This window comes from Galleria mellonella, unplaced genomic scaffold, assembly GCF_026898425.1.
Source record: "Galleria mellonella isolate WM207_F2 unplaced genomic scaffold, CSIRO_AGI_GalMel_v1 utg36, whole genome shotgun sequence".
NCBI classification, from domain to species: Eukaryota; Metazoa; Arthropoda; class Insecta; order Lepidoptera; family Pyralidae; genus Galleria; species Galleria mellonella.
The window spans coordinates 6,646,475-6,659,297 of NW_026442086.1; the positions used below are offsets into that span (position 1 = coordinate 6,646,475).

The 12,823-nt window shown below is 35.5% G+C and overlaps 1 protein-coding gene across 2 annotated transcripts in view; it reads left to right on the plus strand.

Annotated features, from left to right (window-relative positions):
• LOC113520704 (formin-like protein) overlaps positions 1-12,823 on the plus strand; it is a 116,078-nt gene that overhangs the window by 68,486 nt on the left and 34,769 nt on the right. For both annotated transcript variants that reach the window (XM_052897466.1, XM_052897467.1), the window contains exon 2: positions 5,251-5,421. In XM_052897466.1, coding sequence (XP_052753426.1) covers positions 5,251-5,421 — 171 coding nt within the window. The remainder of the gene's footprint in view (positions 1-5,250; positions 5,422-12,823) is intronic.

The following is a 12,823-nucleotide window of genomic DNA, read 5'->3' on the forward strand; positions in this document are numbered from 1 at the left end:
GTTCCTATCCAGAAAAAAAATATGGCAAACGTTTGCCGGGTCAACTTGTATAATAATAAAATCAGGAATATATTCCAAAATGTTATTTATTTACAAACTAAGTAAGATTCTGAATAAACTAATAAGTCGGTATGATGCCTAGATTTTTTTTTCATAAATACATAAAAACCCGGAGTAATATAGACATACTCGAATATATATATATATATATATATATATATATATATATATATATATATATATATATATTATAATATATATATATATTATAATACAATTATAATAATATTGAGAAATATTTTCATTTACGTTGAAACTATTTGTTCTCTTGTCTATTTGTTGTTCTGTTCAATAACATCACACGAGCGGAGTTATTATTCAAAATTTGCATTTAAGACAAGTAGGTGTGTGCACCGGGCATTCACCTGTCAGGTGTTTTTTGCTCATTATTTCGCTATAAAGACTTTCAGTGTAAGATTTTGATTGGCCGATAAACACGTTATAGATGAGATTGCTTAAAGTAGGCGCAAAACTAAATTAACGATCTCTAAATTATAATAAATCTTACAATGATCAGATCATTGTATAATATGTAGAATATGAAAATAGCGTAGATCGATCGCGTCTAGCGGAGCGAAACATTTAATGTAGCATCTTGTTCTCAGCCAGGATGAAGCGATAGCGTTTGTTGCAGTTACTTGTCTTATAACGTTTGAAAAATTTATTTTAACTTAACAACACATTAAACTTTGTTTTTGTTAATTGAGTCTCTTCCCATAAAAAGAGGATATTGCTTATTATTAAAAAGTTACACAGGCGGCCGGTATTTATTTAATACTTTATTGTACACACTAATTATACATAAAAATATGACAGAGGTAATCAAATGTACAAAGAGCTTAACTCTAGAAAAGTTCTCTTCCAGCAAACCCAAAGTGGAAAGGAGCATCAATGTACGAGGTCTGTCCGGAAAGTTCGTATAAAAGTGTTCTGGAATGCGAGAAAGAGGAGTGGGGAGGCCAGGTAAGCGCAGGACCCCTTCCTTATGTCCCTAACAATGCTTCAGTTCTGGTCTGACCGCCGTGCGGTGCGAACTGGCTTGTCACGCCATCTGTGAAGTTACCTCTTAACGAAACCCCGTCGGCATGGAGCCCGCTTCCGTTGAAGAGCAGCGCGTCGTAATCAAGTTTCTCTCGAAACTCGGCAAGAATGGCCGTGAAATTTTTGCCGATCTCAGAACAGTTTATGGGGATGATGCTGTGAAGGAACCAACCGTCCACAAGTGGCTAAAAAGATTCAGAGAGGGCCGAGAAAGCGTTCAAGATGACCCACGTTCAGGACGTCCTTCCACTTCACATTCCGACGAAAACGTGGAAAGAATTCGAACTTGTGTTAATGGGGACCGTCGTTTAACGGTCAGACAGGTGGCTGAAGAGCTTAATTTGGGCAAAACCGTGGTCCACGAAATTCTAAGAAACGAACTTCAAATGAAAAAAATTTGCGCCAAGATCGTTCCCAAGCTTTTGTCCCCGGATCAAAAATCACGAAGAGTTGCTTGCTGTGAGGACTGGTTGGAAGCCGAAGAGAATGGTGACTTTTTGAACCGAGTCATCACTGGAGATGAGTCTTGGTTCTACGAATTTGATGTCGAATTAAAATCCCAAAGCAAAGAGTGAAGACATCCGGGGAACCACGAACAAAAAAATCAAGAAAATCCCGCTCAAATGTCAAGACAATGTTGATTGTTTTTTTCGATGTTCGGGGGATTGTCCATCAAGAATTCGTCCCTCCAGGCCAGACAGTTGATGGAAAATTCTACGTCGATGTGCTCAGACGCCTCAAAGCTCGTGTGGCACGAGTTCGTCCAGAATTGGCGCGAGAGGGGCGTTGGATTCTTCACCACGACAATGCCCCTGCCCACACCTCTCTTGTTGTCCGTGAGTTTTTGAGTAAAAATTCCATTACGGTGACCGAACACCCCCCCTATTCGCCGGATTTGGCCCCGTGTGACTTCTTCTTGTTCCCAAAAACCAAATTGGTACTTCGGGGGCGGCATTTGGGGGACATAAATGAGATAAAAAAAGCTACGACGGGGCAGCTGAGAAACCTACAACCAGAGGACTTTCAAGGAGCCTTCTCACAGTGGAAACGGCGTTGGCACAAGTGCATTATGTCACAGGGGGAGTACTTTGAAGGGGATAAAATTGATTTACCTGAATAATTGTAAAATAAAATTTTTAAAAAACTTTTATACGTACTTTCCGGACAAACCTCGTATAGCATTCTTGCAGGTAGCTTTCTTTCTCGTTTACTTGATATACCTTTTCATTCTTATGATGTTTAAGGAATAATCCTTACATATCCTGAGTATGAAAAGGTATGATAATGGTAACGCTTTTTAAATTTATAAATAAATTCTCCCAATTTTTTATTGAATTTAATTTAGAATGACAAACAAGCTGACGGCTCAGCTTATGGAAATTGGTGACTGTCGCTCCGCATTCCTAAAGATTATGATGGATATAATACACGGTGAATCGCAATGAATTGAAAATTATATATTATACTTTATTATATTGTACTTTCTAATTCTAATCTTGAATCTTGAAGCCTAAAATCATAGTAATAAATAAACTGTACACAAACAAAACAGAGGTTATTAAGTAATTACGTTGCATTATATAGAAATGTAGTCCATCATCTGAAAAGAATCTCATAAAACATCTAACTACACCTAATATTATACAATGTATTCCGATGTTGCAACATTTGCTCCGCTATCGTCTAACCAATTGTACCACCAACGTCGTGCGTGGGATCACGCCTCAGCATCATAATTGGAGTCGCCATCTATGCCGATCTATGCTAATGCGGGCTGTTCCATTACATAGCACTTTCCTGCATATCCAAATTATCCAAATATGAACCTTATTCATTCTACCTTTAAGTACCAATATAAATGATAACGGAGAAGACTATCACTCATCCTCAGAATGATGAAGATCCTCCCCATTTCGCAGCCTCGATAAGAAATATTGTAGTAACAGATCGTGCTGTTCATAATAATAAATAAGTGGGAGTGGTGAAGTGTAGCGATTCGGTAGCTTAAGATTATATCAACATTAGAATTAGTTCCCTTGGCACTTTAACCTTTAAATTTAATTAAATTTTAAGTCTTTCTTTAATTAAATTATTTTTAAGAAACTTAAAAAAGAAAAAAGTCTATTTTTTTTGTGTAAGTTACGACACAATTCTTCTGTGCCAATTTTTCGCATATTTTTAAAGGTTTTTCTTGTGTCAGTGTACAGTATCTGTTTTAGTATTTAAATGATTTGACCTCCAAAACCAGTATTATTCTAGACTTCCACTGTACACTGTTCGTCATAGTCGTTACTCATCCACCTACATGTACAAGTACTGCAAAACAATTTGATTTCTCAGAGACAATTTGCCTCTTCAACTGAGTTCATAACATTTCTTGTAAACTTAACTCGTTCAACGAAGGTTATTTTAATTTAGTCTCTACTGTTTTAGCTTCTTAATTAAAAGTATCAATAGCATATTTATTATAGGTATTATTTATACCTATTAGGAAAAGAAAATGTATTAATTCCGTTTCATTGAAAATTTTATGATAAATTCAAAGAAAAGAACTTGACTGTAGATTAATTAATATTTATTTAATTTATGTATGTTGTTTTGTACATTAAGTAAGTTGTCACTTCATATAAAGCCTTTTTGTTTAAAATGTTACTTCAAACTTTAAGAATCTGATGAGTGTCATCAAAAAATACATTTTAAATGTAACTCTAATGTTTTTCTGTTAATGATCACTTTAATATCTCAATTAGTAAAGGGACGATAGGCTGCCAGCCCTGTGCCTGTAGAGTTGCATTTGTTTACCGTTACCAAGCTCACTGTTCAAGCAACGTACTGGAAACTGGTCCAATGATTTCTTGTTTAGCTACTATCGTTAGACCGAACGGGTGAATGAAATGGAAAAATTGAATTGGCCTCTGACTCAGATAATAGAGAATAAAGCAGTTCCAGTTGCTACCCATTATATGTCATGCCTGTCCCCTGTTAGGTTAGGTCGGTAGAAACAATAGAACGCCAAATGTTACAATCCACACTACTGTTTCCCCCATATTCGTTAAAATATTTACGTGTGCTTTTTATTATCCAGTCAAACGTTGTGAGGTGAGGACTGGAACACTCATTCTATAAACCGTCATATGTTGAAAGAGACAACGCAGGCTAAATAATATCTGTGAACGTTCAACCAAGTTATTAATAATTAAAATATTAATGAGCGATGACAGCTCAGTTGAATAATGCTTGACTGCGATTCGAAAATATTAAGATAATTTTTGAATGAATGATAACCCTGTTTGTTCTATTTGGCTCCCAGCACAAACCTCTGAATATTTTAATTTTTATTGTGATCATATAAAAATAAATTCAATTGCTTTATACATTGAAGAGCACGTACGACTTTACCGTCCGGTAAACGAAGTCATAGATAGGCATTAGTTTATAACCATAGGTATCTAAATAAAGGAATAATGTTGAATGGATGTCATATGACAGCTGTCAACTTGACACAATTCATCAATTTAGATTTAGATAGCTTTGACATGTCGATATGAATATACATTGGATACCATCGCCCGCGCAATTGTAATGACTACAAAATGTTTATTAATAGGACACTTTATATCATTTAAATTTTTTTTTATTAATATCATAAACTTTGGGTAGACTGAGCCTAAGTTCAAAATTTGACAAAAGTCATTATATTTTAATATCGAAACAATCTAACTCGGAACTTAAATGTCGATAAATATGTGGAACGCTATTACGTCAATCACTAAGCTTGCTACTAAAACAATTTTTACATTAATAATGGAATACTTTTAGAATTTAATTAAAAATGTAATCTTGAATACAATTTTTGATTTATACTGATAAATCCAAAATTTTATTCTAGATTCTATTATATGTGAGATTGTTTGTGCTTTATAACTTTTGTATAGAAACAAGTTTTAACACACTTTCACAGGAATAATAGGCATATTGGAAATGTTGCAGAGCTGTTTGCGACAAGGGCGGTCAATTCGCTCCTACATGAGCGTCAAGTGTCTTGCGTTATTATATGTCTTTTTTATAACGAAGGCGACTTAGAAACTTAAAACCAGAGGGATTCACCCTAACACGAATAGTCGTATTAAAATTCTATTTTTGTTGCAGGCTTCGATGGACCTTCCCCCGGATAAGGCGAAGTTGTTGCGCAACTATGACCTAGAGAAGAAGTGGGAGATCATCTGTGATCAAGACATGGTGCAAGCGAAAGACTCCCCGACACACTACCTCAATAAGCTTAGAACGTATCTGGATCCTAAGGCGTCTAGGAGTCATCGGGTAAGCTTTATAGTTTTATGTTAAATTGTTGTGTTAACGATGTTTGTCTGTGTTTTACGAACTTGTACTTTGTAAACAGAATTCAAAAAGGACTTGATTTTCACAAAAAAAAAAATACCGCGATCCACAAATTAGATACAATATTCTTTGCTGAGAATTGCAACGTCGCGTTTTGTCAAATTTACTGATATTTCCTTAAATTAAAAACCAATTAAGAAAGTGTTTCATAAGACAAATTTTAAAGGGCAGTGTATTATGACTGCTAAAAATAAATGACTAAATATATCAAGTTTTAGATGGCAATTAAATAAGTTCATTCGTTTGAGAATCACAATGTCTTGCGTTACACATCCGAATAACTACAAATACTCTTTTATTTGCATCATGGGATAAAAAATTAAAAAATAAATTTGTTGATTCCAAAGAGCATGTAATCACTGTTGATCTTACAAATAAGTTGAAGACAGAGGTGTTGAAACTCGTAGATCTTAATGAAAGATCGGTATTTAGGACGCTGGCGAATAAATTTACTGCAATTATCGCAGTGGGCGGGTATATCTGTCGTATCTTTGAATATGTACACCTTGCCTGTTGTCTTATACAAGATAAGTGTTTGAAAGACTTCCAAAAGGAGGAGTTTTCATTTCGTATTTTTTTCTGTTTATTCATCTTTGCTAATTCTATATCGGTTCTTTTATTATTATTTTTTTTTTTTGAAACCGATACGGCTTACTTTGCGAACAAAATTCTGCTTGTTACGAAATAAATTCCACTAGACATATTTGCTGAATCACTTGTCTATAACAGGTGATTCTGCGTCTGCTCTTTTTCTTTATAAGACAAGGGGCAAACGAGCATAACCGCCCATCAGCACTTACAAGACCAAAGGAATTGCAGGTGTGCTGCCAGCCTTTTAAAGGAATTTTGAAGGAATATGCTCTTTTTTTGAAGGTTATGATGTCGTATCGGTTCGGAAATATTGCTGCTGGAAGTTGATTCCAAAGCTTGGCTGTCCGTGAAGAAAGTGCCTTGAAAAACGCAGAGTGTGATTTATACGTTTCAGAATAACGATAGTTAGATTACGAGACAATAGTAAATTTATACTATTGAAGTTCTTTTTTTCTCCATATTACATGTAGTTGTCATCTCCAAAGAGGGTTGACGTTAGGCAGACGGCCGGTCGTAAAACTATAAGACAAATCTTTTTGTAATATGGATATTATGGCGACCCCAAATAATAATTGGGATAAGGGTAGCAAGATGATGATTACATGTTATCATTTACGAAGCAAATTTGTAAAATTTTTCATTATTTTTTGTGATGCTAGAATAAATATACATATAGACAGAGTTTCTAAAACTTATTATTTGGACATCTATTGTTCCTATAAAAACGCGTTCAATATATTTTTTCTTAAAAACGAGTATCTCTTATGTACAGACATCGTCTGATTACAATTTATTATTTTTATAAATAGTAAGATATATAAGATGGATGATAGATAGAACAACCACTGATCTAAGTATTTTCTCCGATTGGTTCTTTGTCCTAACGCTTAGCCAAAGACTTAACTTTATTAGATCTGCAGACTTGTTTAGTTCTGACTTTAATCTTATTAGATTATTATTGTATCTGGCTTCGTTATTCGATAAAGTTAGATATTGCATCGAAGGGAAATCGTGCAGTTTTCTATAACTTACGCCTACACTCTGTTCCAATAGCTCGAAGCCCTGCCGTAAAGGTACCGTTACACGGACAATGAGTAATATATCACAAAGGTCTATCGATAGTTCGAGCTTTGAGGAGACAGTCGGTAATAACGGCTGGAAGTCTAGTAATGAGAGCTAATAGCCGTCGCCAGAGGGCGCCCCTGACCCGAGATTCGAAACTGATATGGTCGAGTGAAGTTTTCATTTGTGTTCTTGGTGCCGGTGTGCCAGAGGCCATGTTACGCCCCTTTTAGTGTTTACAATACCTTAATGAATTTGATTTACTTGTATTATATTGTTATTCTTGAACTCAATGTTGCCTGCAGATTTTATTCTTTGTAATTTTAATTAGATACTTTTAGATAATTTTTCTCGTTTTCCCTTGAGTATTTGATTTTTATAATAAGATTGTAAACTGTTGATTTCTTCCTCCTTTTCTACCTTAATTGAAAATAATTGTATTGTTAGAGGAAAATAACCTTTATTGTTGACAGTTTTGTTTCGTTATAAATAGACCATATTTTTTAATCGGTAAAAGATCAAATTGTTAGTATTTTAAAAAAATTAAAATAATCATATTGAATTTATGAATACGACAGATTTATGACAGAGCCGCCGACTTCGTGGGTGTTCTGAAGTCCAATACCCACGAGAGATAAATAGTAGGTGTTCTACCCGTGACGCTAGATATCATAACAGAACTAAAATAATCCTCATCTTTTTATCTGTCGTGTAGGTCACATTTGCTTGTCCAGCAAGCAGTATTTGTCTTTCAGATGGAATAATGATGTACCTAATTATCCACAAAGTATGAGCACTCACGATCCCTGATCCCTATACTTCATGTACTCGTGAAAAACCGAGTGCGGTTTTCACTATAATGTGCAATGACGTTCATGAGCGGTGACAACTCAGCCAGAGGAACGCATGACTGGACTGTGGGGATCCCAAAATGGAATCCCAGTTTTTGGAAGTTATCCTCGCTCGCTTAGTGTATCGCGGGCTACGTAATTCATAAATACCCCCTTATTCATAAAAATATCAAATTTTACTTATTTTTTTTTATACTACTGAGGTGACAAACAAGCATACGGCTCACTTGATGGTAAGTCTCAGCCTTATAACTATTTGTTATAACTATTTTTTGGAATCGGTTTGAGAACATTTCAAACTGAAGGGGGGAGGTTCTCAATTTGTTTGTATTTTTGATACATCAGAATTTCGTCATTTCTAAACAGATTTGGAAAAATATTTTTTAATCTGAAAGGATTTACTTTTAGATTGGTCCCATAGAAATTTCATTCAAATCGGTTCAGTAATTTAGTTTCCAAATCAAAACTGGTTTTACCACGATTGAAGTCGGTTATTTTTTTTGTAAAACCAAATCTTAAATTACCTATGTTCTTTTCCTTTAACTTCTCATTTTGTAGAAAAATAATAAAAGATATAAGATCTCTGTTGGAGCTGTAAGTTTTTATGAATAAGGGACTTATCTGTTAGATACGTCAGAGGTCCTTAGGCTATAACGAAACCAGATAGCCTAGATACTCTTGATATCTTCGCTCAATTGGCAGTAAAATAGCAGTAACTATCTCGTTCAGACCGGAACTTGTACTGCGAGAAATATTTGTATGCCTACTTCTTTATACTTATTGTTTTCAGTCGACTACAAAAAGAAGGTAGTTCTCAATTCGGTTGTATTTTCTTTATATTAGTTACTTCATAACCGCCAGTTGTAAATCGATATGGAAAATTCTTTTTTGAAAAAAGAATATAGTTATAGATTGATATAGGGAGACTTTGTACAAAAGTCGATTGCTTGGGTACCTCTGTCCCATTCGTGTTTCTACCGTGGAGCAATTGTGTTTGCATGGCTGTGTTTCGCTTTGAACGGTGGAATATGGCATGAATTTACAAGGTACAGAGGAATAACATCTGAGTCTTCAGGAATGGCAACGCATGGGGGGTACTGCTCATGTCTATAGGCGACGGTTACCACTTTCCGTCAGGTGGGCCGTCAGCTTGTTTGTCATTCTAAGTTGTATAAAAAAAAATATTAGCTGAACCTAAACCAGATTTTTTTTAACATCTCTATAAATTATTGATACCCATTATTTCTTCTCTTTCCGCGTCTAGGGAAAGTAGATAAGGTTTTATTTGAGAAATCAGTTCAGGGTACGATAGGACTGATATACCTGAGGAAAAAGCCCTTAAAATAATTTTAAAAAATTATAATTAGAATTATTTTATTTAATATTATATACCGTAACGTTATGTCTAATGCGACTTTTTTACACGTTAAACCTTTTCCCGTTTGATTGATCAGCGTGTTTTGATCAGAGCAAAAACTTGCTACATCGATTTAGGTTGTGCCAACAAAAAGCCGCGCGTAGCGGTTCATCTCCACGAGAGCAAACTGATTGATAGCAATCATGGAACGTTTAAATCGTGCGATTTAAATTGATATGAGAAATGGTTACAAATTTTTTTTTAAACACAGAGTGACAAATGTGTTTATGCACCACCTGATGTAAAATAAGCGTCGTCTACAAACATGAACAAACACCACGATGTCCATGGGGTGATAATACAAGGATCCGTAGTATTGTCATAGTGTATCTACCTATCGGTTGCCATAAGAATTACAAAAAAAAAAAGATTTACTAATAGATATTATTGTTACCCGTAATATAATTTTTTTGGTTAAGTGATATCTACTCTTCTAGCATTGTAGTTAACTCTCCAAAATCAACCCCTTACTAATCCTATTTTAATATCAAAATTGCGAAAGTTTATAAGGATGGATGTATGGGTTATATCCTAATTTAGCACATAGGATAGTTTATATAGTTACTCATTCACGCAGCCGAAGGCCCGGGATAAATCTGGTATTGTATTGTGAAACTGAGTTTTATTTTGCTTATTACCACAAAATAAAATACTAAAGCACTTTAAAAAATTAAACGCACGATTATAATGACGAATTTTATTTGTTACCTCTTACTACTTTAACAACTCGACTAATCGTTATGAAATTTAGTATACACGCACTATACGAGATTAAGAAGGACATAGAGTAGGTACTTTATATCCCCGTCAGTAGGTCGAAGTTGCGGGTAAAGACAATGGCGTAACTATACCATTTGGGGCCTGTGGCAAATTCTTTTGATGGGGCCCTATCATTTATTTTCAAATAAAATAAAATACTCAGGTACAAGGTAAAAAAAAATTCTGGACTCACGGTCTCTTGAGCCGGGGCCCTTTTAGGTCGGGGGCCCGTGGCATTTTGTTAGCCCTGCCAGCCTATTGTTGCGCCACAAGACTAATTCTTGCATGTATTGCAAGCATCACTTCACTACCTACTCACTACTAGATATCACTGTCTACGGCACTACTAGATATCACTGTCTACGGCACTGCCATAAAACTGTAAATTTTGCATTTTGATTGTTATCCAACAAAACGGTGGAACGTTCCACAATTTTTTTCTTATATCTTTTATTTCCGCGTCATGTTAGCTGATAAGCGTAACAGAAACTGGTCCTCTAGATAAGTGGCAAGCGAATTCGTCAATGGAATCGACATCGCTAGCGAATCCGTAAGTTGGAATGAGCCACCCGGCGTTGCTATCTCATTCTATCTCACGGACTCGCTAGCGATGTCGATTCCATCGGCGAATTCGCTTGCCACTTGTCTAGAGGCCCAGCTCGTTAGCGGCACGTCACGATTACGCGTCGGGTCACAATCTGATCGTACGATGTAAGCGTACCACACGAATGAGTCACACGAGTCGAGTGTGATTGAACCTATTGAGTGTTCAGAACATTACATCACTTATCTATTATGCGTACAGCGCGCGCACGTGAACCCATGTGCAGCTGTGACGTCACAGATTACGTTGCCTGATACCATTTTACCGAACATATTGTTATTGAAAATATATTTAAAAAATAATAATAATTAAAACCTTATACCTACCATATTGGTTTTTACTCGTGGCTTTGTCCTTTTTCTGTAATTTGGTAAGGATTCAAAATTCATGATAATTGGATAAGCTGTCAAAACGCAAAGAGATTACAAAGACACATACTTTCACAATTATAAAATAGAAAAATTACACAGACATCTATCTTAACATCAAGTCCATTACGGGATAGACAGAGAAAACTGTACTAAATGCACACATCTCTCAATTCATCCACTTTTATAATTCGTGTCATATTCAGTCGCTGGTTCAGGATACTCTTCTTCGCTGAAAGAAAGGGATTGTTAATAATGGGATCTAATTGCCCCATTGCTACCAGTACACCCTATCAGGCCCACCTCCACGTGGTTCCCCCTGAAAATTATCGTGATTAATTCTAGTGGAATTCGTCACGATGGGTTAACTGACCTGCTTTCATCGTCACCTATTATCGGTACCTCTCTGGTACCCTGATCTTATTATCACCCATGAAAAACTCTTGATTGGTCCCTCATTTAGAATAAGGTTAACTTTTATTAATGAATCTTTTTCGTATCGAGCTGTCCAGTTATGGAATAAACTCTCTTCCCACATACAAGAGAGTCCCTCTATTACCTCTTTCAAGAAGAAGTTGAAATCACATTTTCTTTCCCTCGAGTAATATTTTTTTTTTATATTTTTCTAATTGAACTGTCAAATCTGAAATCATTAAACGAAATTTCTAATGTAAGTAGTATATTCATTTATTTTAACATTTATTATATAAGTAGGTAGGTATTATATGTATTTATAGTGTATGTATTTATGTAATATTTTATTATATATTTTAATATTTTATTTAACTGTATTATTTGTTTATGTATTAATAGTTGTAGCACTTCAGCTGCCCGCTAACGAAATGCTTTCTTACTGTACTGGGTTGACTGTAAGAGATCTCTGTCAGAGATAAGTCTACCCTTGCTCACAACATGTATAAATAGATTATTTTATATGTAACTTACAAGTGTAATAAAGAATATATACAATATACAATAACTTTTGTTAATTAGTTTTTGCCCGTTATTTTGTATGCGTGGATTTCAAAAATAGGAAAACCAGTGAAACACCACTTCTAGATAATATATCAAGATAAAACATACACCAGATTTTAAGTTAAATCTTCAGGTATATAATTAAGAAAATGTCACTGAATATGGTCTAATAGTTTTTACGTCATGTCGGAACAAACAGATGGAAAAATCTCTATTGCTCTTATTAGTACCACTCATATTAAAATATTTTTTTCTCAAATATCTCGTATGTACAGACATCATCTAGTTATAATTTTATTATATTAATAAGATTTATTCGCCGTGTCGGTCCCGGCATAGAATGGATCACCCCTTCTTTTCGTGGTGGAGGTGGAAGGATGGCCAGCAGCGTTCCTCTTAAACATCTGTAAAAGCCTAACTACCGTTGCCAAGTCGCCTACCAAGCGTGGCAACTACTGGCAAAAAGTCCGGGGGGAAAGGGATTGTTAGCAATGGAGTTCGACATTGCTAGCAATATGCCCTATCAGGTCGACCTCCACGTGGTTCCCCCTGGAAACCATCGTGAACAGTTCTTGTTGAATTCGTCACGATGGGCTAACTGACCTGCTTCATCCTCATCTATCATCCCTCACTGGTGCCTCGCCGGTGTATACCGATAGCGCGGGCGGGGTTACCATTCCATTATCACCATCATAAT